Here is a 26,961-nt window from a genome sequence, read left to right as displayed (position 1 = left end):
TGGTGATCGTTTCACAGTGTATACAAGTATCGAACTGTTATGTCCTACACCTGAATCTAACATAATATCATATGTCTGTTACATCTCAGTTAAAAAACAAACAAACAAAAAACTCACAGGGACCCCTGGGTGGCTCAGTTGGTTAAGCATCTGCCTTCAGCTCAGGTCATGATCCCAAGGTCCTGGGATGGAGCCCTGCATCAGGCTCCCTACTCAGCAGGGAGTCTGCTTGTCCCTCTCCCTCTGCCTCTCACTCCTGCGTGCTCTCTCTCTCTACTCTCTTCTTCCAATAAATAAATAAAATCCTTTAAAAAAAAAAAAAAACCCAAACCAAAAAAAAACCATGTCACAGTCTGCTGCAGGGCTTGGCAAACTATGACATGTGGGTTGAACCTGGTTTACAGATTCTTTTCGTAAATAATGATTTATTTGAATCAGACGCACCCATTTGCTTACATATTGTCTATGTCTGCCTTCGTATCCACTCTACCAGCAAAGTTGAGTGGTTGCCACAGAGGACTTATGGTCCACATAACCTAAAATACGGACTGCGGGAGCCTATAACTCTCCAGAAAAAGTTTGTTCACCCTTGTTCTCGTGAGAGACACATAGCCATGCCTGGTTAATTCTAGTTCTTGGCTGTGGGGGATGATGGTGGTGAGGAGCAGAGAGGGCTGGTTGGCTGGATGTTGCCCAAGGGCTTTGCCATATTTGGGGGACCTGCCCTCAGCCTTGCAGGTCCCAAAATGAGACTTTATCAGTTCCCCCAGTCATAATAACAGAGTTCATGGTGGGCCAACAGGCACCAAAAGCAAAGACTGATGGACAAGCTAAAAACAAAGATTCTGTGAGGGATAGTCCTTTCAGGGCCTAGACTGGCTTCTAGGGGGCTGCCCTTCCTGTGTACTGTGACACTTAACCCAAGTGTAGCTGGTTTTCTTGAGCTTTCCTGATAAGCATGGCTAGATTGTAGGAAGCCTTCCAGGAGAGCTGGAGGTCAAGTGAGACCAGAAGAAGAAACTAACCCTGCCCCTTGCCAGACAATATCATTCCAGTGTCTGGAGTCTACTGCCCCTCCCCCATACACCCCCCTTTCCCATTACCATCATCCTTCCTGGAGAAGGTTGGGAAAATGCCAGAATGTGCTGCTTTGGAGCCCACCCTACTCTGAGAGCCCCTGCTTCTGTATTTTTTTTTTTTAAGATTTTATTAATTTATTTGACAGAGAGAGATCACAGGTAGGCAGAGAGTTAGGCAGAGAAAGAGGGGGAAGCAGGCTCCCTGCTGAGCAGAGAGCCCGAAGCAGGCCTCAATCTGATCCCAGGACCCTGAGACCATGACCTGAGCCGAAGGCAGAGGCTTAACCCACTGAGCCACCCAGGCACCCGGCTTCTGTTAACAAAGCCTTTCTGCAGCTACATTCACATCACTGGCTAAAAGCTACAGCTGTTGCTGGTAGAGGAGGGACTCCTGTAAACCTAGCAGGCTCTTTTGTCCTTTTCCATTCTGTGTTGTCCTTAGGGGCTCACTGGAGGAGAGCGACCTCCCACCTCTGTGCTCATGTTCTGGAGGGCACCTCACTGTCTCCCTCTGTCCAGCTGCTGGCAGCCGACAACCTTGAGCTGTGCTCTCATGGAGGCGTAATCAAGATGCTATCTGACCGCAGAGGAGGGCGCCCTTAATCCTGACTCAAGTTTTGGGAAAAGGCTTTTTAGCAGAGGTGACATTTGATCTGGGCTTTGGAGGAGGCAGGGCCATTTGAGAGGCAGAAGGTGGGAGAAGGGCATCCAGGCAGGGAGAAATGTGAGCCATCCTGGAGGTGGCCCGAAGGCCGCAATGACCGCCAGACACCTTGAGGAGGCAGAAGGAGAGAGAAGGACATTGAGGATGTCAGGGTGCTGGCTCTGGGGACGCGGGACAGGAGATGGAGCAGGAAAGAGACCAGATCAGACTGGGAGGGGCCGGTGCGCTTGGGTTTTCTTCAGAAGGCAGAGGAAACATCCGGAGCTTTTGGGCATGGTGGGAACTCGCTGAGTTCTGCGGTTTAGCAAGTAAGTCCAGCAGCCATGGGAAGTGCAGATTCAAAGTCAGGAAACTCTTCGGGGTTTGGCGAGGGTCGGGGTGAGACATACAACAGGGGCAGTGGGGCTGGGATAGAAGCGGGGGAGGCTGCTTCAGAGACACAGCAGCCCTCATCAGCGAGGGTTGCAGGAGGCCAATAGGCTCCTCCACTTTCAATCCAGAATGAGGGGTTGGTGGTGTTGATGGTGTCCCGCTCTTAGGAGGAAGCATGGGGAGAACATGATGAGTTTGGCAGGAGAATAAGGAATGTCATAGGTCCAGGTGAAAGCAAATGGGACAACAGGTGACGACAAAGAGGTGAGGTAGAGTTGTCAAGCTGGACTCACTTCCCTATGTGTGTTAGCAAAAGCAAAGGGAAGACACATCAGCCAAGGGAAAAGTATAGAAGAAAAGATATAGCGATTGAGCCCGGAGTCTTGGAGAATGGCCCCTGAAGAGAGGAAGCCAGTGCATCCATTCATTTCATTCATTCATTCATTGGGTCAGCAAAATTGGGCACCTACCATGGGCAGGTCTTGAGCATCAAAGATGCAGAGGGCAACCAATCCTGCCTCCTTGGAGCTCCTGGTAAGGGAGGTGCGGCACCCTGTGGAGGAGGAGAGTGGGGAAGGGCAGAGTCTGAGAGTGTTGGCTGCCCCCCCCGGGGGGGGTTGGGGTGGGGGCTAAGAGGTGGGGTAGAAGGGAGGGCAAAGGAGAGAGCTGGGGGAGGAGAGATGGAGGCGCAAAGCGGAGCCCTGCAACTCTCTCTCCCGCCTCACCTCTGCCCTACAGTGAATGCTGGCCTAATCAGGTTTACCTCCGTAGCCATAGCAACCTCGGGGTGTGGTGTTGTTGCACATTCTTGAAACCTGAAGGGTGGAAGTGACTTTATATCAAGTTACGTACAAATTAGAAATACAGCCATTTTCCTGTCTCTTAAAACGGTTCTCTTAAAGGCTTGCCATGTTTTCTCTGTGCAGAGTGCATTTTCCCATGCTCTTTCATTCACCAGGACCCTGAGCCATGACCTATATCCACTAACAGAGAATTAAAGATGTAAAATACAGTTATTCTGTTTTCCGATGATGAAAGTGCTAGTTGTAAAAACTTGACAAGGAGACTGTAAAATAGAAAATACAAATTATTCATTTCCTGTCACTCCTAAAATTGTTTTTCCTTCCAATCCGGTTTCTAGATGCATTTTACAAATTTGTGATCATGTTGTATTTTGGGCTTTATGGATTATTTTGTTCACTCATTAGAGCATGGGTATTTCCCAATGCCACTAAAATGCTATAAAAACATTTGATCCCACATCGGCTTCACACTTTAACCACTCTTATGTTATTCATTTAGGTTCCTTCTAATCTTTCTCATTTTGATGCAGCAACTCTCCACCTTCATATATAAATTTCTGTCCCTGACTCTCAAAGCCCTTCTCACTTCAAAATGCTCTTTTTTTTTTTTTTTTTAAGATTTTATTTATTTATCAGAGAGAGGGGGGTGGAGAGAGCGAGCACAGGCAGACAGAATGGCAGGCAGAGGCAGAGGGAGAAGCAGGCTCCTTGCTCGGCAAGGAGCCCGATGTGGGACTCGATCCCAGGACGCTGGGATCATGACCTGAGCCGAAGGCAGCTGCTTAACCAACTGAGCCACCCAGGCGTCCCAAAATGCTCTTTTATATAATTTTTCTTAGAATCCTTGCTTTTAAACAAGTAATCTCTCACAAATATCAGAGTTACAAATACAATGAAAAGTGACTATATCATCCTTTGCTTCAAAATGCAAATTACTTTGAAATTTTATTATTTTGTAAACTTCATTTTTTTTTTAAAGATTTTATTTATTTATTTGACAGAGAGAAATCACAAGTAGATGGAGAGGCAGGCAGAGAGACAGAGAGGGAAGCAGGCTCCCCGCTGAGCAGAGAGCCCGATGCGGGACTCGATCCCAGGACCCTGAGATCATGACCTGAGCGGAAGGCAGCGGCTTAACCCACTGAGCCACCCAGGCGCCCCGTAAACTTCATTTTTAAGTCAGGAAATAGAACCCAAACTAGAGTAGTGATGACATGCATTTATTTATTTATTTATTTATTTATTTATTTATTTATTTGGGGGGGGGGGGAGAGAGAGAGAATCCTAAGGAAGCTCCACTACCAGTGCCTCCCCATGGTCCTGAGATCATGACCTGAGGCAAAATGGAGAGTTGGACTGAGCCATCCAGATGCCCCAAATTGCATTTGGTTTAAAAATTAATTGATTTTGAAGTATAGTTGACAGATGGCATTTATTTCTGACTCGCCATGAAACCCCAGTTTTCCACCAATGCTTGCTTGAATTCCAGAGATAACACTAGTGGGACTATTTTTTCATATTTTTAGGTTTGTCAGAGAATATTAACTTTGAACCTCGTTTTTTTCTCATGCCTCTCTTTACATTTAATTTATTTTCTTTGTCTTCTTTTAACGTCATTTTCTGTGAGGATTCAGAGGTTACTCCAGAAAGCAAAGTCATTTTTGTTTGCTGGAAAAATATGTTTGCCTTATAGATATTTTTCAATTATTTTACTTTCAAATGTTTGTGGTACTTCTGTTTTAAGTGTTTCTTATAAGAAGAATATGGTTGGGTTTTTAAAGATATTTTAAACTGGGAAGTTTAATTCATTATTATCTTTTGTCATCATTGGGGTATTTGGGTTTATTTTTACTATCTTTTTCATGTTTTCTATTTGTCTTAGGAAGTTCTAATTCCATCTTTTCCCTCCTCTAGTGCTTGGAGACTTGGAGTCTGTTGTATTTTTTAATGGGCAAAGTTGTTATATTTACTCTTTTCCTAAAATGTAGTGCTTTAACTCTTTCCAATTTATAGGCCATCATTGTCCCGTATTTTATTTCTATTAAAAACATTTCACAAAATGCATGTGCACACCAACACTTATGAACACTATTATATCTATTTTAAGAAACAGAATATTACCTCTATTTTAGAGGTCCATGTTCTACCCCCTCCCCAATTTTGTGAACTTCACAAATCAGGTGTTGCCTTTAGTGTTGATGCTTATTTCCATGTATCCACAGGATCACCATGTCCTTTGCTCACTTGGTCACCATCCTTCCTACACCTCACTATCTCCCTTCCGTGGCCTTTTTCCTTTTTTCCTAAAGTATATCCTTTTAAGTACTTCCTTTGCTAAAAGTCTGTTGACAATAAACTACCTTAGCTTTTGTTCATCTAAACCCATCTCTATTCGGTCCTCATTCTTCAAGCATACATTTTGTTGCATAAGAAATAGATTGACAATTCTTTCTTTCAGCACCTTCAAGACATTATCTTATAGTATTTTGGTGTCTGTTAATTTAATTGTTCATGAGAAATCAGACATCAAGTAGGTAAGCTGTCTTGTTTGGGTTCCTTTTAAACTATTCAATTTGCCTTTAACATTTAGCAATTTCACCAGGACGACTCTGGCTATAAATTTTTTTTTCAGTATTTTGTATGTCCTAAATTTAGGGATCCATGAAAAGTCTTGAATATTGTCTCTTTCCCGTTCCTCCTCTTTATCTCTCTGTATTATATCCAAAGTAATTTTGTCATCTCCAGCTTTCAACTTACCAATTATGTTTTTCAGTCATTCTAATCTGTTAATTACCTCATGTATGGAATCTTAAAATTTCAACTACATCTTCTACTTCTAGAAATTAAGAATCTGCCTCGATATTTATGATAGTATTTTATTTTTTATTTATATATTAAATTTAAAAAATGAAAACATACTTTTTTCATTTTTTACTTAAATTCAGTTAATTAATATATAATATATGATTGGTTTCTGAGTAGATGTCAATGATTCACCAGTCTTACATAATATCCAGTGCCCATTACATCACATGAAAACGTACTTATTTTATAAACTATGACCTGCCAGCCAAAGCTGGCACACTATCTTTGTAAATAAAGGTTTATTAGAACATAGCTAAATCCATTGATTTACATACGGTCTGTGTCTGCTTTCACTCTAGAATAGCAAAGTTGAGTCTTTAAAATTTTTTTAAATTTTGTTTTTGCTTTTGTTTTGTTTTTAAGTTGAGTCTTTTTGACAGAGACTGTAGAGTTTGCAAAACCTAAAATATATACTACCTGGCCTGTTGGAGGAAGTTTGCCAAGCCTGCTACACATGGTGAAGCCTGCTACACATCTGAAGACCTCCTGTCTTTGATTCTGCTGCTTGATTTTTCCTGCTAAGTCCCTCTCATGATGTCTTGTGAATTTTTACTGGGAGCTCATTTTTGTTGGGGCATTATCTGTGAGAATTTTATGAGACTTAACTTGAGAGAATATTTTTTCTATTTGTGTTTCCTTTGCCAAGTACCTAAGAACTACTAAGCCAAGACTATTTTAAATTCATTTCTCTGGCTTAAAATAGTTTTGCAATGGGCAAGTAGAGTGAATTCGAACCACAGTTTGAGGCCTGGTTTGTGGTTATTACCTTTGGATGCAGGGGGACTGGGGTGGGGGATGGACTCTTTCTTCCAACCAAAGCTGAGACATAAAGCTTTTCTTTGCTGTCTCCCTTGCAGGGCAAGTACTTTTTAGTCCACTCTTTCACTGAAAATGTGGGCTTTGGGGGACTTACTCTAAAGTCTATGCTGACACTCTGCTGCCTTGTTTTCTCTGCCCCTCCCCCACCCCCCACAAAGGCAAAGGCCCTCAGGGGTCTTGAGGTCTTAAGGCCTGACTGAAGGAGCAGAGCATTTACCAGCTTGTTCTGGATTCTGGTTTCTACTGCATTTTTTGCCTCTGAGGATATACCTTAATTTCTTGCCAACTTGGCTATTCATTTCATCCAGCATTTTCTGGGTGTTTTTCAGGGGAGGATTTTTAGGATACGGAGTTTGTCATGTTGCTGGAAATAAATGTCACGAAAATTTTAAATTAAAAAATCTACAGTTAGAATAATGGAAACGGGAAAATTTTATAACAGCTCTACAGGTTCCAAGCCTACCTGGTATTTACCTCTGTCTGAATTATGCGTCGTGTCTCTGGAGTCTGAAACCAGGCCTCATATAGACTGGGGAAAGGAGGGGAGGGGCAAAACCGTTTCTGTAAAGGGATTTGCAGGCCATACTCAACAACTCAATTCTGCCACAGTATCAGGAAAGCTGCCATAATTACGTACTGTGTAATTAATGGGCATGGCTGTGTTCCAATAAAACTTTATTTATAGAAATGGGCAGTGAGCTGGAGGTTAATGAACCCCTTTAAGCATCAGTTTCCTCATCTCTAAAAATAAATATAATAATACTACCTGTGTTGTACATAGGTTGTGTGCATTAAATTAATGAAATTGCATAAATGCTAGTGTTAGCTATGATAATGATGCCAGCAAGATGATAATGATTTCAAACCAGTGCCCTGATTTTTCAAGATTTTTAGGGCATCTTCACTTTAAAATATCGCACTCAGATTGAAGTCTTGCTTATACTGCATTTCTATTACAGGTTGATAGGAGATTCTGTTCACTGTTGTTCCCCAGGGACCCAGACTGATGGAGCAGCCACCATCTTGAAATTGCTGGTCACTACAGAGGGAAGAAGCTCTGGAAGGTCTTTCAGCAACAATTAAATGCTTGGTCTGCAAGTAACCATGTCATTTCTATGCACACGTCATGGTCAGAATTGGTCAAACGTTCTCCTCCCATCTGTGTCCCCCTTGTTGTTGGGAACACTGTCAGTAGAAAGATGTCACCTATTGAAGCTTCCAGAAGTACCTGAACTGCAGGGCTGCCTTATCCAAGGTTACCCCCTTCCTAGGACAGCCTACATGCAGTACTGTTGCAGGTAAGGTTACCGAGGCCCGGCTACTCTAACCCGATATAGGGCAACTCGATGGCCATTTTAGCTCCAGAGATCCCTGTGGATTTGGCTCAGCCTGTTGGGCAACTTGACATCTTCCTCTGCCCAATCCTGCTTCCTTCTCCTCCTTTCCCCAAGGGCTGCTCCCAATGACACTCCTTAATGGATATCCTGTATACTGAACTGCATCTCAGGGTTCTGAGAATCCAACTTCCGACACCCATGCCCAAGAGGAAAGGGCTGGGAATATCTCCTGAAAAGCTCTGAGGTCTACCCCACTCACTACAAGAGAGTCTAAAATTCAAGCATTGGTAATAGTTAATATTAATTGAGCAATAACCCACCCATTGATATACTAAAAAGTAACACTTTTTAGTTGTGGATTAGCTTGGATTAGCTCATTTAATCCCCACAACACACTATGCATTGAATCAAGGAATTAGATGAGGAGATGGTGAGCTATGGCCCACAGACCAAATCTGCCCATGCCCACTGCTTTATGTAATGTCTATGCTTCTCTCATACTGTAATGGCTGAGTTGTTGCAGTAGAGACTATATGGCCTACAATGTTGAAAATATTTACCATCTGACCCTTTTGAGAAAAAGCTTGCCGAGCCCTGGGTAGGTATTGTTTGCATTTTATAGGTAAGAAAATAGAAGCTTAGACCTGTTCGTGATTCATTTGACACAGAATGCCATTTTTTAGTTAAAGAGACAACGTGCTATCGAATGACTCCCTTCTGTGATGGCAGGTGCAGAACCTCCCTATACCATTTATGGGCCTTTGTAAGGGCTCAGTGAATGAATACAAAGGATTCTCTTCCCTTTATTTCCTTCCACCATCTTCCTTTGTCAAACTGAGATCTCCTCTTCCATTTCCATTTCTAATCCTCTCCTAGACTGAATCTGTCTTCTGCAGACTTGAAATAGTGACCCTCGGGACTTCTCTCTGGATGAAGAGCTCGAGGAGCCCATTGGGTTTTGGTATCTGTGACTCTCAAACCCCTGGAGAAAGCTCCATTGTTCCAGAATGCTTTCTTTCCACTGGAAAGTGTTAGGGCAGTAAACGCGTAGAAGCTGAGCTGAATACCGGGACACACTTCACAATCACCGAGAACTTACTCTGTGTGTTGACCCATAAAGTGATCAAATAAAGTGGAGCCTTGATGGTCTTTGGATCTAAGGCGGAGATGATCGATTTCCAACTGTCTCCAGCTGAGAAGTGGTTCCCAGGACGGCACTGAGTAACTCAAAACATTCCCCCATGAAAGTGATTGTTCAAGGGTGATTCAAGAGTTTAGTTCCTTAATGCCCAGCAGGCTGCTTTCTAGATTCACCCAGAGCATGGGCCTGTGCTCCCAAATTTGGAGGCTGAAGGAAGAACTGAGCTCAGGTTGTTTGGCATCAAGGTCTGTCCCCTTAACGGCACATTCTATTCCTTCCTGGCATGCAAATACCCAGGATTCTGTACGCACATTGGGTGGATACTGCTCTGTGCACACAGACAGACTTTCTGCCAGCGGTTTTCTAGCATTGGCTGCCGAAAGACCATAGGAAGGGACTCCACCTAGACACTTTATCCGGTGCCTTCTAATGAATTTCCCCAACTTTCAGAGAGAAGCCTGAATCTAGTCAGCAATATTAGGTCCCTAAGCAAAAATTTCTGAAGCCCTTTCCCATTTTTGTTATTTGAAAAAAAATTGGTCATCAAAATTGTCTAGGGAATGAATGAATGATAGAGTCAATGACTGAATCGATCTCCAGATCCTTGACAACTTAAGGATCTTGAACAAGATTTGTGCTCATGATGGAAAAAAAAAAAAAAAAAAAGACCGATTTGTTTTTGTGGACTGAAGTCAGGTGTCTGAAGAGATAGTCATTTACTCTCAACAAACACTACTACATTGCATTTACTATGGCTGGCGCACTGTGTTGGGCACTGGGGTTATGACCCACAAGATCTCTGTCCTTAATACAGGCCTCCAGAGATGAGGTGGAGGTCTGGAAGACAGTGTGGGCATGGACAGGTGACCTGAGAAACGGGGAGGAAGATGGGTGGGGGTGGGCTGGGTTGGGGGGAGTGATGTAAAGACTAAAGACCTTCTTTCTAGTAAGTGAAATGGAAATGCGACGATCATTTGGTGGGTTGGAAAGGGTTAAGAGGAAAGTTCTGGGGCAGCTGGCAGATGTAACCTGATCCCTCTCAGCAGTAGCCTGGGCTTTAAAACCTGGAAACCAGGAGGAATCACAGACACTGGGCTGGTTTTACTGGTCTCCCCTCACTGTTTATAAAGCCAGGCCTTTCCTTGCAGAGCTGGTGTTTCCTCAGTGGTGTGAGTTACTTATTCGTGCAGCTCAGTGCATCCATATTATGTGGACTTTTACTAGTTGCACTCTCTGGGTATATCTTGGTCTTCCATAATAGGGCAAGATAAGAGGGCAACAAAGAAGAGAAGCTTTAAAAACACTGACTATTTTAATATATATCTCTGGCAGTGTAACAGTTTTCAGACACAAGTATGACAAGATTCTTTCTACAGAACTTTCCAAACCATTAATTCAGAGGTAGGTAACTTCCTACCACTGCTCCATTTGGATAGAGCAATTTCATTTAGGTTGGGGGGAAGCTTGGGCAAACACCCCCCCCCCCACACACACACACATACACCAACCAGGACCCTGCCTGCAAGCTAAAGTCACTGCATCAGAATCAAACCTCAGTGATGGTTAACCACAACTTGCCTTAATTCTGGTTCATCTTTCTAGGACCAAGAATCAAGAAAAAAAGCTTCCCCTGCAGGAAAGGTTCCACATCTGTTACAAAGCATGTATTATGTGCTTACTGCCTAGGATGGACAATAGATGCTCTAAGGGTTAGCAGTGAGAATCAGATGAAGTTTCGATGGCCGCGGGAGCTTCATGGAAGCAATTTTGAAGGAGGTAAAGGAATGGGTTGAGCAGATGATGGTTTTTCTGGAGCAGAAGCTAAAGGAAGAAGTATGAGTGTCCCATTTTTTTTTTTTTTTTTTTTTAGAGAAAGAAGAGTTCTAAGTAGATAAATGTAGCTGGAAGACAAGGTTCATTTGGGGGAGTAGCCCAAGATGGGTTGTAACAGTGAGAAGGAGGCAATTTATGAAGGAACTTGGATCTCAGAAAACAGAAGGACTGGCTAGGAATTGTTATGTAGGGATGGTATAGTAACTTCTCTCACTTTCTTCTTTTTTCTAGACTGCTTTTCTTATTTTTAAAGATTTTATTTATTTGACAGAGAGGGAGAGAAATAGTACAATCAGGAGAAGCTGTACGGGGAGAGGGAGAAGCTGTCTCCCCCACTGGCCAGGGAGCCGGACGCAGGGCTCTGGGATCATGACCTGAGCTGAAGGCTGTCGCTTAACCCACTGAGTCACCCAGCTGCCCTTCTAGGTTGCTTTATTCACTATATGATCATCCATTGGGTGGAAAGCAGAGAAAATATTATGAAATAAAATTAGGATCAAGTGTTAAACTCAGGCAGTATAACATTCTGGTGCCATTGAGTAAAAATTCTAAATAGGGCAAGAGATATAACAATTACTAATGCCCCAAAATTTAAATTGAGAAGCAATTCCAGCAACTCAGCAATCTGGGAAGCACTGAGGCTGATGTACAGCAGGAGGGTTCCTTTTAAAATTGGATCACAGGGGGCACCTGGGTGGATCAATGGGTTAAGTCTCCACCTTTGGCTCAGGTCATGATCTCAGGGGTCCTGGGATCAGTCCTGCATCAGGCTCTCTGCTCAGCGGGGAGCCTACTTCCTCTCTCTCGCTGCCTGTCTCTCTGTCAAAAAAAAAAAAAAAAAAAAAAAATCTTTAAAAAAAAGAAGAACAAACATTTTTTAAAAAATTGGATCACAGTTTATAAATAGTTGTATCTGAGCGAAGAGAGCCTTACTTTGTTTGCCCACCTGGCCCTCCACCAACCTTGCAGGTGTCTGGGCATCTTGAAATGTAAATTTAAGCGGGGAAACCAGGAATGTTCCTTGACGGAATGGGAGGTCAAAGGAGTGTTTAAAACTGAGATGCCAAAGTATGAGGCAAGCATTTGGGATCCAGTCTCTGATCAGAGGCAAGCTTTTCCTAGATTGCTTTGGAGAGGGGCCCCGCAGGTCAGCGTACACACGAGTGTTTTCCAAGATTCAAACTCCTTGAGACGAAGAATATAATTCAGTTTTTCTCTCTTGCATGTTGACTTGCTAGTGGCCCAATGAGGATTGGGGGTTGTGAATGGCAAGTGTACAATTGTATTGATACCTGTTTAATTATTATGCAGCTTCATGTTTTATGTTCAAAAGCTCTGAATAAATGGCTAAGAAGAACTTCCGTGAGAGCTAAATGAATAGACCGTTTTTAGTTAGCAGGAAGAGAGGCGTTTTGTTGTCTTCCGAAGCTGTCATTGTGTGATACTCGACCTTAATTTTATAAAGGCAGGTGAGAAGGGGACCAGGATAATTAGAACGATTTAGTGCACACAAAACTGTACTTTCAGTGACTTTACTTTTATTGACTGGCTCTTCTAAATTTGTAGGAAGACAGCCCATGACCCTGACTCGTTTCCTCTTATGGGTTTCATTTCTCGCTCGGACGGTCCATTAGCAGTACTCACCACCCCTGTCATGATTTGTCTTGGCCCTGATGAACCCCATTCTACTGCCTACTCCATGGGGACAGGGTCTGTATTGCCACAGTCAGGCACAAAGGCACTCGCTGGCCCAGGGGCATCTCTGGGCTCCAGTCCAACTAGGCATTATTTTCACGTCTCCCTCTGAAATGGAAGTCTGGTTTGGTTTTGCTGGAAGGGTCTACCTAGGCTAGCTCAGGGCCCCAGGGCGGTTCAATAAATGTTTATTGAGTGACAACTGAAGATGTTTAAATTTCAAACCTGAAACTTTGCAGGGAAGGGAAACACTGGGATAAACCTCGATTCCGCTTGTTGCTCAATTCCGGGGGCGGCTCATCTTTCTCTACCAATCAGGCCCGTCTCCGTGCTGCTCACACAGCTGGCTGACAGGCTGACATCTTCATCAGATGGAGCTCTGCTGTCTTTCTTCATTGGTAAAGCTTCATGTGGCTTTTCCTGGAAGCTGAGTGAAATGTGGAGGAGATCACACATGTCTCATCTCCCTCACTCCTGTTTTCGGATGGAATTTGTTTTGAAAGACCAAGGGAGACAGCAAAGGAAGAACCCAGTTGTAGGCATCTGAGTGGAAGCTGGGGTCCTTGGCTACCTGCCGGGGTAGGAGCATTTGGGGTTTCGGGACCCTCCTGCCTTATAGGGAGGTGGACAGCCAGGCAGCCACAGCGTGCTAGCCCCTTCTAGGGTCGCAGGTTGACGTCCAGCGCAAACCTGGACAAGCTGATGCTCAGGTCGGAACTGGCCAACGCTCCACTGCCAGGATCCTAGTGAAGAGCCTGAGAAAATTAACCCCCAGGTTCTGGGTAGAATTCTTGGCTACTTATACTTCAGTGGTAAGTTTTTCCTTTTTGCCTCCTCCCACTACTCTGTGTATCCCCTTCCCTATTCATGGATTCCTACTCCACTCCCCGGTTCGGTTCGTTCCTCACCCATCCTTTCCTCTGCCCTCCTCTGCTCCTCCCTCCTACACCGTGGCCCCTCTTTCTGTCTTCACGCTCTTGCTGTCCTGTTTCCTGCGCTCCTTCGCTTTCCGGTCCCCAGTCTCTGCCTCCTTCTTTCTCTACCTTTCGTCTGCGACCAACGGACTTCCTGTTGGTCTCTTTCCTTTTCTTTTTTAAAGAATTTCTTGATGAAATGAGAAGAGGACTCAAAGGGGCCCCGGGAAGTCCTAGGCTGGGAGAAAACTTAGGTAGACGCACTTCTGATCACAGGCCGCCACTAAACTTGATTTGTAGCTGATCCTAAATGTAGGAAAAGATTTTCAATTACAAAACTCATAAAGTATAAGGATGAGGGAAACTGGCTGCATTTTGAGTTTGACTAATGGTTTCAAAGTGCTTTAAAGTGTTAGGCATTTGCCAGCCTTCCTCTCTTCCCCTAATCCTCCAACCCAATGAGATTTATGGGAAACATAATCCTCTTTTCTGATTCATTTACACTTAGCTCATCTGAGTATTGTTTTGTAAAAACCATCTAAAGTCCAAGAAACTTTATGAGATCTTTAAAGACTTTTTTTGGTTTTTGAACTAGGAAGTTGGGTACTGCCAATATAAACGGACCTTGAAACCTAGGGGGCGTGGGTCCAAAACCCATGGCATTAAACTGGGTCTAGAATTGGCAAAGGCTGGTCCCCATGCCTGACAGGAACTGGGCTTTCACTTTCAGAGTAAGAGTGAGTTGAGTGTTTAGATGAGTAACCATTTCAGATGGGTAACAGCATATTTTTCTAGGATCATCTTCCTAGTTATGTAGGTAGCAAGAGACTGATGTGGAAAACTGTGACTTTGCCAGTGTTTTCTGACTAGATTGGGGCTGCTTACTTATTACCAGATTAATAGTTGTGGATACACACACGTATACCGACCCATATGTGGATCCTTTAGGGATGAGACCGACGATCACACTGGAGATTCTTTGTGTGGTTTTTACGTTTCAGAGTTGATCTATGATATATCCAACTCTGCCATAAAATAGTTTGTAATCAGGCTGAAGGTTCGTGGAATACCCACCTGTTTATTGCTTTGGGTCAAGAGAAAGGAAGCCTGCATTGTATCTTTTTTGATGGTGGGGAACATTTTTCTGCAGAGCCATGCAACATGGTTATGGTCATTGCTATCCCCAAATGTGAGGCCTCAGGTTGACCTCGAGGCCCTCTGTTGCAGCAGCGACAGGGCCCAGAGCGTGGCTCCCTCCACGCTCTGCCCTCTACAAGGCAGCTTACTGCCTCTTACTGTGCCTCTTACTGACTGAAACTGGTACATCTGTGTGGGTTCTGTGAGCAGCCCCCAAGAAGAGTGTACCCGGCACAGCAGACTAAAATCTGGTTCTCTGGTGATGCTGTCCCTCACCGTTTCCTGAGATTTCCCTGCCTGACACTGCTCCTCTTCTGTCCTGCTGCTTCAGAATGGACTTTGCTTCTAGACAACTCTTCCTCCCATGCGTTTCCACTGCTGCTGTATAATCCCTACTTGAGAGGTAAAATCTCTGTAGGCTGATTTGAATTGCAGGTAGGAAATATTTTCCCTCTATATTGTGAATTTTCCACGAGATAAAAAAGAATAATGGGTAGTACCGTGACACTGGCCTCATACAAATCAGGTCCTATTTTATGAAGCTTTTATTATCATTATCTCAAAGGTCGCTTAATTCAGTTGTTACTTATTATCCTTATTTTTTAAGCTTTCATTTATTTCCATCTTGTCTCCCTAACCAGATAGGAAGTTTCTCTAAGACAAAGGGGTTATGCCTTGGGATTCTGTGTATGTGCAGAGGGTCAGCCTCTGTGCTTGCCTTAGTAGTTACTGGGTGGATATTTACTAGCTCCTGTTGTGTCTTTTTAAGAACTCAAGGCTAGGAGACAGTTTCTTGACCCACCCTCCTTCCTCAATCTTCTCAGCTAGTTCTCTTTGGCTTGGCTCAGGGACTGACCTTGAATGACCTCACTGATCCTGTCCATAGGGAACCCGGATGTTCTTAGAACCACAGACCGTCAGTGCTGGAAAGTACTTTTAATCCAACTTTTCTGTAATGGAGGAGGAAGGGGAGGTTCAGGGATGAGAGGTGGCCTGCCTGTGGTCTTTTGGCTAATTAGCCACAGTGTTAGGTCTGAACTGTAGTCTTTCCCTCCAGTGCAGTGCTATTTAATCATGGCAGTGGCTCTCTCGTGTTCTCTCGTGAAACGAGCTCAAGCAGATGCACTGAGGCCCTCCTCTGCTGAATCAAATATTGGAGGTCTTTCTCCAATGTACAGAAAAAAGAGATTAATGAATTATCTTCGACTTCACATTATTTTCCATTAATTTTTTTAAACCATCATCACCTGCTACCAATTGTCTATGAGCCAATGCCAACAGACAACAGAACAAGATTACCAGCAAATAAATATGAACAAGAACAACCAAAGCCTTGGAAACGAAGTCTCATTTTCAGTTTTAAAAAACTAGGCTGCTATGCCTATGGGTTTTCTAGTGCATTCATATAATAAAATCGTGCATTCTGCTAGAGACACTGTTTTAAGTTCAAATGCTAGAGTGTATCATGATTTTACCGTTTTCCCCAGAGAGCACTATGAAATCCAGGGACTGTCAAACATTCTGCATTTCCCTTAATGTGATTTTGGGTCATCGGCAGTGAGTGATCCTTCCCTTTCAGATGGAGGTCCAAGAAACTGAGCTCACCTTTTTAAAAAATACTAAATGGCTTGGGGTTGTCATGGATCCCAAAGTCTGTATTCCTATTCTAAAGGCCTTTTCACCAAAAGCAGGATTGCTTTTGGGGTTGACTGACGCCCGCCGCGGTTTTCGCAGTCCACGCGGGCGCCCCCTGCTGCCCACCCCTCACTGTTGTCCACGCCGAGCGGGGAGTAGGGTACCAGAAGCCGCAGACCGTGACAGAGTCACGCGGGGTTTACGATCTCAAAGAGAACCATCTAAACGCTTTCCCTTGGACAGCTCGGCGCCTTCGGAGCAGTCCTTTCTAGGGTCCGATCTGGTATTTTAATTCAACACCTCGCATGTATCCGAGCAAACACGGGTAAGAAAATGCCTTCCAAGCCATACGAAACGAATCCTGTGGGGCTTCCAGCAGGAAAGGACCGGTCAGTGGCTCTGCCGGATCCTTTGTCCTTACTCGGGACACGGGACAGGGGACCTCTGCCTTGCCGCCCCACAGTTACAATCTATGTGGATATGGAGGGTGGCGGCGCGTTCTCGGGCTCATCTCACGCTTTCCCCAATTAGGATTTACTGCCTGACGTCACGTCTGCCGGAGATTGGCTGTTCGGATCTGACACTCGGTTCCACGGCGAGAGCAACTTTTTAAAGACTTTGCAGCCGCGGCTGCCTCCGAGCGTCCCGCGCGCTCACGCCCGCCCTCGCCCGCTCTGCCCCCCGGGCCCGGCGCGGCGCCCCCCTGCACCCGCGGCCGCGCGAGTGGACCCTCACCTTGCGCAGCCCGCTCGCCTCGCCCCTCCCCTCCCCTCCCGGGCTCCGCTCCCCACCCCACCCCCACGCCCGCCCCCTCCTCCCCGCCGCTTTCGGCTGGGGTCTGGGGCCGCTCGGGCGCTCGCAGAACTTCCTCTCCGGCAACCGAGTTCTCCTCGTCCCGCCTCCCGGGCTCTCGGGCAGCCAGAGCGCGCGCGGGCGGCCGCACCGGGCGAGCCGCACGGCCGGGGGCGGGCGCCGGGGCCGCCGGCTCGGGCCCGCGATGGCGGGGCCCTGGCTCAGGTGGGGGCTGCTGCTCTGGGCAGGGCTGCTCGCGTCGTCGGCGCACGGCCGGGTGCGGAGGATCACGTACGTGGTGCGCCCGGGCCCCGGCCTGCCGGCGGGCGCCTTACCCCTAGGCGGGCCCCCGCGCCCGCGGACCTTCAACGTCGCGCTCGACGCCAGGTACAGCCGCGGCTCTGCGGGCGCCGGCGCCCCCAGCCGCGCCTCCCCGGGGGCCCCTTCGGAGCGGACGCGACGCACGAGCCAGCCCGGCGGCGCGGCCCTGCAGGGGCTCCGGCCGCCGCCACCGCCGCCGGAGCCGGCGCGGCCCGGGGCCCCCGGCGGGCAGCTCCACCCCAAGCCCGGCGGTCACCCGGCGGCCGCCCCGTTCGCCAAACAAGGCAGGCAAGTCGTGCGCTCCAAAGTGCCGCGGGAGAGCCAGAGCGGCGGGGGCTCGAAGCTGCAGGTTCAGCAGAAGCAGCAGCTGCAGGGGTAAGCCCACACCCTCCCTCCGCGGCGCGCGCGGCCCGCGCCCGGACCCGCGGGGTCGGGGCCCCTGGGAGTCCGGCGGCGGCCGCGGGCGGCGTGCGCGGTGGGGCTGCCTTCTCCTTCCGCGCCCGCCCGCGCCGCGCGAGGAGCCGGGTGTGGGAAGCCCAGGGACTTGGAGGACGAGCTCCGAGGGCATTGTTTCTCAGCTGCGGGTAAACACAAAAGGCATTTCTGCCTGGGGCGTAACCTCCTGTGAGCGAACCTAACTGCTCCGAGAGGATGGGCGGACGCATGAAGTCACTACAACTCACTCCCTCAGCATCAGTTAAACTTTGCAACTCAGTTTTACATTTTTTTCTAGTTAGTGAAACAAAAAACGTCCTGGGAGGGCTGGCTGTAAAGATCAGCCCCTGTTCGGTGGCCTGAAGCTTTTCAGCGTCCTAGAAATCGTGGGCTTGAGCTTCCGTGCACCTGTGGGGTCTGCTTTCCCCGGGCGGGGGTGTCTCCGCACTGACAAATTTTGGTTGGAAAGTTTCTGTTACTGGGCGCGGATAAATATCCTTCCTGCCCCTCTCCCCATTAATCACAGGTCCAGGGTGTGGGGGATAGCTTGCTTGCCTTTTTTTTTTTTTTTTTTGCCCATTTGGTTCTTTTCTTCATGGCTAGTTCCAGGCATTGATGGTGATCTCACCCGTTTGGACGCTTCTCTCTCAAACTCAGATTGAGTTTCAACGGTGGGTGAGATAATGTACAAAAGACACTTGGCTCTACATTGGGGGTTAGGAAAATAATTTTTGTGGATCTCGTTCTTCCCTCCTGTGTTATGCAGGCGTTTTGGTTCTCTTGTCTTCCCGTGATGCATGGTCTTTACCCTTGGCCCTGGGGACCCTTGGGCACTCCCCGCTTGGGCATCCTCAGTGTGGCGTAGGACTCTCTGGAAGGCAGAGGAGTGTGGAAGCAGGAGGCTGGCTTGTAGGAACCCCTAGAAGCTTGGATTCTCTGGAAGAGAACGTTGCTACTGCTGGACTCAAAGGTCTTGCTTTGTTTTAGGGTCAATGTCTGTGGAGGGCAGTGCTGCCATGGCTGGAGTAAGGCGCCTGGCTCCCAGAGGTGCACCAAACGTAAGTTTCCCTGTTAGTGTGGCCCTGCACGGTGGGCAGAATGGGGCTGTCCACATGGCGGGTGGAGGATTCCACAGGGGTCACATGAAGGGGCTAATGCTGTCCTAGAGAAATTAACATCAGCAGTGCAGTGTACCCCATTACCTGCAACCTTCATCACCACCCATGAAGGTTGGGTCACAGTAATGGTGGTACCAGTGCAGCAATGTATTGTACAGAACTGGGCTATGGGTTCAGGGTTCCCTTGTCCCCAACTGAGTATTAATCACGGTCACCCCGGCAGATGAGGAGCCAGGAAAAATTTCTCAGTGGAGAATGTGCCTTACACCAAATCAGTACAGTGAACTCAAACCTGGATATGGATAAATGAGAAACTGCAAGTCAGTGGCGGGAGGGGAATGGGTGGGTAGTAGGTGGCGGAGCTCTGGAATAAAATATCAGCAGTTTTTAAAGCTTTCTGAAAACAGCAATGAGAATCCTCCATCCTTGAGGCCTGAGTGTTTCCGTGAGGTGACCACTTTGCCAAGTAGGGTTTCCTTCCGTACTTCTCCAATTAATACATGTTGTAGCAGTGTTTTAGAAAAAATGTATTGTTGGAGCATATAGGTTTGAGAACACCAGAAAACATTTTCCTGATCAGTGTAAATTTAAGGATTCAGTGAAAACATATTTTGAGGCTCTGCTGGGTAAGTTGACTCTGTCTGTTGCTAATTAGAAATTTAAAAATCTTCCACTCAAAGTTTAGCATTCTTAGGTGTTCTCTGCATGGAGCTTGAGCCATAAACATTGTGCATTAAAATCCAAACTTTAGGTGCGTATTGGTATTTAGCAACTAGGATTTAGCAATTTGTCTTATATATCATTTGGATTTTAAAATACTGTTTTAATATTTTAAATATCTCGGGACACCTGAGTCGTTCAGTGAGTTGAGTGTCTGCCTTCAGCTCAGGTCACGATCCCAGGATCCTGGGATCGAGTCCCACGTCGGGCTCTTTTCTCCGTGGGGAACGTGCTTCTCCTTCTGCTTGCCGCTCCCTCTGCCTGCTGCCCGCCCCCTGCTTGTGCTCTCTTTCTTCTCTCTGACAAGTAAATAAAAATAAAATTAAATTAAAAATTTTTTTAAATATTTGAAATTTAAATATTTAAAATAAAAGGTAGTTTGGATTTTAAAACACTGGAAAAAATTTCTCGTGCAGTCATTCTGGTGAACTTGCTTGTTAAAAAAAAATACCTTCACCCCTTGAAAGAAACAGGACTTTGGTGTAATGGCCTGGATTTTGTAGAAAGGAATGTCTGGATGGGTTAGGATTTAACTGTGATCAAGGAGTAATGGCAGATATGAACTCACTCTCCACCTCCTGATTATTGAACTCAAACCATTAGAAATGCTGAGGGTTGTAGGCATTTAAAATGTCATAATTTTTCACTTCTTCTTAGATTACACTTGACAATAGTGCACCAGCATTTTCTTGAATTTACGAAGAAATCAGGTCAAATTACACACAATTTCCTCCTTTCCGTATCTCCTTCTGCTCAAAACCCGATAGGATGTGGTTTTCCTAGAACATGGAGATAACCCACCCATGACAACACCATGGCTGTGTGATGCTGCTGTGTAAAGACTGAAAACACAGAGCAGGATTTCACAGACAGTGGGTGGGTTCTCTTCCTTGATGCCCTTTGGGATGCACCAAGACTTGAAGACATTTACTTCGCAAATGATGCAATCAAGTGCCTTTTCTGAAAAGGTTGTCTGAGCATTTGGGCCTCCAAAGATGTCTCAGAAGATCCAAAGATACCCTGGAAAGGAGAGCAGCCAGATCTTCAGGAACCACTTCATGGCTTCCTGCTTCTCTGGGAGAGGGAGGCAGGGGCAGGGTTGTGTCTAGGTTTGGCCGGGTTTGCCCTCTGGTGACCCTGGAAGAAGCTGCAGAAGGCTCTGGGTCAGAACCCTTACTGCATGGTCCCAGAGGAGGCTGCACTGATTGAGTCTAACAGTACCTACAAGAAATACGCGTGACTTTTGGTTTAGGGTCTCTTTCTGATTCCTAGAAGTTAGCCCTTGGACGGCACAGGGTCTAAGTAAGCAACGCAGCATCCCTTTCTTTTTTGATGATCTTCAGCATTCAGAGAATTGGCCTTCCTATACTGCCCAGTCTGACAAGTTAATTCAGGCCCAAGTGCTAGAAACGTATATCACAGCTCATTTCAGGAATAATTTTTAAAAGTGATGCTGGGGTAGGCCAGTGCCCAGTGTGAGGTAATCTACCTGCCAGGTAGTTATGTTTCAATGGGAGACTTGTTCTGAGTATGTGGGAGAACCAGAGAGATGAAGAACCCTTCTGCCTTTGGACGGGACGAGTGGGGTTCCTGCTCATGCTGTGGAGCTTGTGTCCATGCTGGAGCCTTGTGCTACTAGAAAAGCCCCTGGCTGTGAGTTCAAATCCTTTGTGGCCTTGAGGGATTCACTCGACCTTTCTGACCCCATATTTTCCCATCCAGAAATGACTGTGCTAAAACCTTGCTCACTTTGTTGGATTGTTCTAGGTATCCAGGTGAAAGAGAAAAGGTATAAAAGCCTTGATGAAACCAGAAAGAGTCTTAGTTACTGTTGGATTAAGCCAAGCAAATCCTGACTCATTACTTGGTTTTCTTTTTTTCCTATGTGTGTCTCCCTAGCTGGTGTCATCATTCTCTTCTTTTTAAATAATGTAGATATGGATCCCTTTTTGAAGTAGTTTAGGGTCGGGGGAAGGGGAAATTGTGGTCGGGGGTACAAAGTTTCAGTTACACAAGATGAATCAGTTCTGGGGATCTAATGGACAGTACTGTATCTATCGTTAGCAATCCTACTTGAAATTTGCTCAGATTGTAGATCTTAAAGTGTTCTACTCTCTAAACGACGTTAACTATATGAGGCGATAGCTGTGCTAATTAGCTTGATTGTGATGATTCTTTCACAACATACGTGTATATCAAAACATCACGTATCATAAATATATACAATTTTTATTTGTCAATTAGTTCTCAATAACGATGGGGAGGACGAGAATAAATGAAAAAGCCAGTTACTGCCATGCTGTCCTGGCTTTGATTACCAAGAAAAAAGAAAGCAGTTTGTTCTGAATGATTTATTTTAATAGAACTTTAAAAGTGACCAAGTATTAGAGTATTTGTGTGCCTCTAGTTTTCTTTGGATAAAGCTTGCTGTTTAAGAGGTAAGAGTACTCCCCTAAGGTGTACATAATTAAATGGAAAAAATCCTGACACCATTTTTGTGACTGTAACTACTTCAGGAAGTACTGGTGAACTTGGGATTGCAAAAGAAATTGATTTGTGGTCTTTTTCCTCTCTCACTTCCTTATTTTGCTGAGTTGAACAATTGCGCCTGAGTATTCTATATTGTACTTAATACACAAGCACGAAATTCCCCCTTAAGATAGTCGTCACCGTAAAATGGGTTTGCACGTTTAAACGTACCACCCAGGATGCCTCCTAATTGTCATTATATTTGGAGGATAATTGACAATTAGCTAAAGAATTTCAGTTTATATAGGTCGTGTCCAATGGATGCCAAAGATATTTCTGTGTAAGAGATCGGTTGTGTTTATGTTGTTCAGTTTGCTTAATCCAGTGAGGAAAATAAGGTGCCCTTGCAGCCAGACTCCATTGTTTTTAGTTGATTGAAACTTAATTTAAATGTGCCACAGGCAAATGCTTCTGAAGACTGCAGATTTAGTGAGCCTTGCATTGTAAATCCTATGTGAGCCTGGCAGGCAGCAGACCCACACTGCGGCAGGGAATGCCTTTGTGCGTCCACAAAGGTGGTTTTAGGGTCTCCAGCCACCCAGTCGTTTTCTAAACGTGCCCAGTTGCATGTTAATGCTGTTTTTCTAGACATCCTTTGTGTGTGTGGACCTCTAGAAGCCGAACGTATCGTGCGGGATGTCTTTTTAGGTCTTACTACTGAGATGATAGTGATCGTCTGTTTTGGGCAAAAGTGATGGCATCACATTTGTTCTCTTTCCAAAGAGTTTACATTTAGGGGAGGGTCTTTGTTGTTTAGAGACTCTGTTTCCTACTCGGGGCGTTAAATTCCTGATGGGTACTGTTTTTGCCTCTCTCCATTTTTGCATTTTTTTCCTCTGTTCAAACCGAACCTACCCCTTATTGGTTCTTTCAATCTTTTTTGTTCCCCCTCGGGGTAGGTGTGGGCTGGAGAGAGACACAGCCAGTGGGCTCAGCTTGAAAGGAGACTGGATTGGGAGCAGAGGACATGAAAGAGCTGAGGCAGATGAGGGTGAGGCCAGGTTGGCAGAGGGAGGAGGACGGAGGAGGAACGCTGGCAAACAGGGGTCCTGTGCGGGTGCCTGGCACTTTGCAGACCCTCCGCCAATGTATGGATGGTTCTTTCATTTATTCGACGGATCTCTGCTTAGCTTTTACCATGTGCCAGGTTCTATGAATAGAGGAGAAATGCAGCCAGCTGCACGGAGTACAGGTCTGTTTTTACTCACTTAACTCATGGCACATCAAATGACTTGTTCTCTTCTTAGCAAGAAACAGAAAAATCGATATTCCATTGCTTTTCCATTGGCATCCAGCCCACACTGCTTTGGAAAACACACACACACACACACACACACACACCCAAACCTAGCAGTGTTCTGTAATTATATGCAGAGGAGACAGCTACAGATACCCTTGGTGTGGAGAGACGCAGTGGATGGCATCCTCTAGGAGGGAGTAGTATGGCCGGAGTTCAGATGACCGAGAGCGTTCTTCAGGCTGTCTCTTGTCCCGCTTGGCTCCACGTTGCGTCAGCCAAGCTTGGGAGTCAGGCCCAGAACGATTGCACATTTTTCGTATGCCTGCTGTGGCCATTGACAGCTGCTTTGCCAATAGATTTGCCGTGAGGTTTTACCATGGCAGCTGCGGGGAACAGGGGTGGGAGGGTCGGCTGGAAAATCTTGTCATGTGGTACAGACAGCCCGGCAAAGGGAGAGAGACCCAGAGGTCAAGTTCACCCTGGGTCAAATATGTGTTCTCAGCACTAGTTAAAACAAACATGGAGGAACCATAAATTCTGTGTTGCGATAGAACTTAAACCTTGTCGGTGACGGCCTCCTCCAGCCCATGGGCCGTCCTGGACACACTGCCTGCTCCTGCCTGGCCTGGTTTATTGAAGCGTTTCTCTGCCCAGTGAACCCGTGGCCCTTAGGAAGCCTGACTTGTGGAAAGGACCTTTGGCAACCTCGGGAGTTTGCCGTTTCTGACCCTGTTATTTGTTGTCTTGGATATGCCAAACATACTCAAACATGTTTGGGAGCTTGAACTGAATTTTCCTGAAACGCAGATTTTGTTTCCAAGTCCTTCCCAGCGATGCGCGGGGGGAGCTGGAGTGCTGGGGCTGTGTCATCACTCTTAACACTGACCAAGATCAGAGCAAACACTGAGGTGCTGCTGGGGGCGGAGTGGGGTGGGGGGACAACTTGCAAAGCGCTTTCTTGCACGCGGAGATTGTTTTCTTGATCTTCGCACCCTGTGCGGGTAGGAGAGGCAGGTATGACTTATTATTACTCCCTTTCCAGGGGAGGCACTGCTTGGACCCTACCTCAGATCGTGTGGCTCCTGATGCCTGTTTTTTTCTGCTGCCTTGGACTCCGTGGACATCCAGTGCCGGGGCCCTTCCTGTCAGCCCCGATACGGATTGGCTCTTATGGCCTGAATTCACTTGGTTGAGTTCAGTTCCCAAGCTGTGTGAGTGTGCAAGGGCTGGCCATAACATAGCACCACAAACTGATGGCTTAGGACAGCAGAGCTTTATTGTCACAGAGTTCTGGAGACTGGAAGTCCAAAATCAGGGTGTGGACAGGGTTAGCTCCCTTCAGGGCTATGCAGGAAGGGTCTGTTCTGGGCCTTCATGTTCTTGAACCCCATGTCGTGCACCCCGCTCAGTGGGGAGTCTGCTTCTCCCTTTCCCACTCTCCCACTGCATGTGCTCCCTCACTCTCTCTGTCAAATAAATAGTCTTAAAAAAAAACAACAACAAAAAGACTTGGCGTCCCTAGCAACGACCCAAAGATGAGAGGATGCAGAAGCCGAGTTGGGCCCCTCCCATGCAGTCTGGGACTGTGGATCTGTCTCCGTGTGTTCCCGAACACAGGCGCTCTGGCTGTTCCGGGGAGTGGGAGAGAGAAAGAAGGGGCTGCTGGTGATTTTGGTTATGACTGTGGCCATTTTTACGTGGCCTGTTTTAAAAGATTCTAGATTGGGGGGCCTGGGTGGCTCAGTGGTTAAGTGTCCTAATGGTTCCGGCTTAGGTCATGGTCTCAGGGTCCTGAGATGGAGCTTCGTATTGGGCTCTGGGCTCCCCTCGGAGTCTGCTTCAGATTTTCTCTCTCTCCCTCTGCTCTTGCCCTCTCTCAAATAAATAAATGGATCTTCAAAATACTACTACTACTACTACATTACTACTGCTTCTAGATTGGTGGTTCCTAAATGTGAATGTGCAACTGATCCCAGGAGGAGTTTATTAAACTGCTTTATGGAACCCGCGTCTCAGGGTTTATCAGGCACCGCCGGTGATGCCAATGAAGGTAGTCTACGTTTTGAGAAGCAGTGACCCAGAAGGAACCCTTCCTTCCTGGACATTATTTACAACTCTCTGTATGGAGCTTTATGATTTATTTATTTATTTTTTAGAATTTTATTTATTTATTTGACAGACAGAGATCACAAGAAGGCAGGGAGGCAGGCAGAGAGAGAGGAGGAAGCAGGCTCTCCACAGAGCAGAGAACCCTATGCGGGGCTCGATCCCAGGACCCTGGGATTATGACCTGAGCCAAAGGCAGAGGCTTTATAACCCACTGAGCCACCCAGGCGCCCCTGTATGGAACTTTAAAAGCCCAAGCCCAACACTTAATAATTTAGGAACTCTTCAAGGCCAGAGCCCTCGGAATACTGGTTTACCTCCGTGTTGAATAGTACATACAGAGATTGCTGCAGACAAGTTTACTTCATGCAGTTTTTCTAGTTAGTTGAATGTCTGATAAATATATGTATATCATTGTAAGAGTTGAAAATACGCAAAATTGTTAACGATACATACATAGGTGCTCCTGAGATGTTTTTCAAAATGGTTTAAGCACTTTTAAATACATTGGTTCCCCCCACGCACTAGATATTCTATTTTTAATTATAAATTATTTTAAATACACAAAAACATAGAACATAATACATCCAACAGCTGCCCCCTGGGGTCATGTTTTTAAAAACTCCCCGATGTGGTCATTAAGCACATGATTTATAGATAAGGGAGAGGCTATGGTCTTATCTTGCCCTAAATGCGTGTTTTACTAATGATGTTTCCTGTCTTGTTAGTGGAGAGAAAATCGTACATAATTTGTTAGTGTGACACAAATGAGTTGTTTCGGGACTTATGGAAAAACCCATCAGAGCTGAATGTATTTGTATATGCTCATGTGTACCTATTAATTTGCCTCGCTTATTAAGGATTGGACATTTCATGTAGGCACAGTGCATTGGGTGTCAAGAATCAGTGTGCCTAAGACAGTGTGGATATGCGAAGGGAATACTGCCCATTACTAGTCCCCCCCTCCCCCCCCCAGCCTACCTGCCTTTCTTTGCCTTCCTCCTTTTTCCCCCCTTACCAGGTCCATATTTTCTTACCCTGAACCAGAAGGAGTTCTAGGTCATTGGTTAGAAGTTCAGTGTTTGAGGGCACTTGGATGACTCAAGTCCGTTGGGAGTCCGACTCTTGATTTCGACTCAGATCATGATCTTAGGGTCACGGTATCGAATCCCATGTTGGGCTTCGCTTGAGCGTGGAGTCTGCGTCAGATTCTGTCTGTCCCTCTGTTCCTTCCCTCCCTTCCCACTTTTTAAAAAGAAAAAAAAAAAAAAAAAGAAGTCCAGTCTTTGGAGTTAGGATACAGGGCTCCTGTCTGGATGTGAATACCTCGTCACGGTGAGACCAGGGAGGTGGAGGGGGGAAGACTAGGTTACCCCGTCGACAGAACTGTGCTGTGAGGGTAATTG

The 26,961-nt window shown here is 46.1% G+C and overlaps 1 protein-coding gene across 12 annotated transcripts in view; it reads left to right on the top strand.

Moving 5' to 3' along the window:
- The first annotated feature begins 17,156 nt into the window (after positions 1-17,156).
- The window catches only part of LTBP1 (latent transforming growth factor beta binding protein 1), a 401,809-nt gene continuing 392,004 nt past the window's right edge, over positions 17,157-26,961 (top strand). For 7 of the 12 annotated variants that reach the window (XM_082745530.1, XM_082745529.1, XM_082745540.1 and 4 more), the window contains exons 1-2: positions 17,158-17,782; positions 18,830-18,900. In XM_082745530.1, coding sequence (XP_082601656.1) covers positions 17,292-17,782; positions 18,830-18,900 — 562 coding nt within the window. In that variant the 5' untranslated portion in view covers positions 17,158-17,291. Of the gene's footprint in view, positions 17,783-18,829; positions 18,901-26,961 lie in introns of all 12 variants that reach the window. The other 5 variants (XM_082745539.1, XM_082745535.1, XM_082745542.1 and 2 more) reach the window with 1 other exon arrangement.

This window comes from Mustela nivalis, assembly GCF_964662115.1.
Source record: "Mustela nivalis genome assembly, chromosome: 8".
NCBI lineage: Eukaryota > Metazoa > Chordata > Mammalia > Carnivora > Mustelidae > Mustela > Mustela nivalis.
This window is presented reverse-complemented; position numbering and strand designations above follow the sequence as displayed.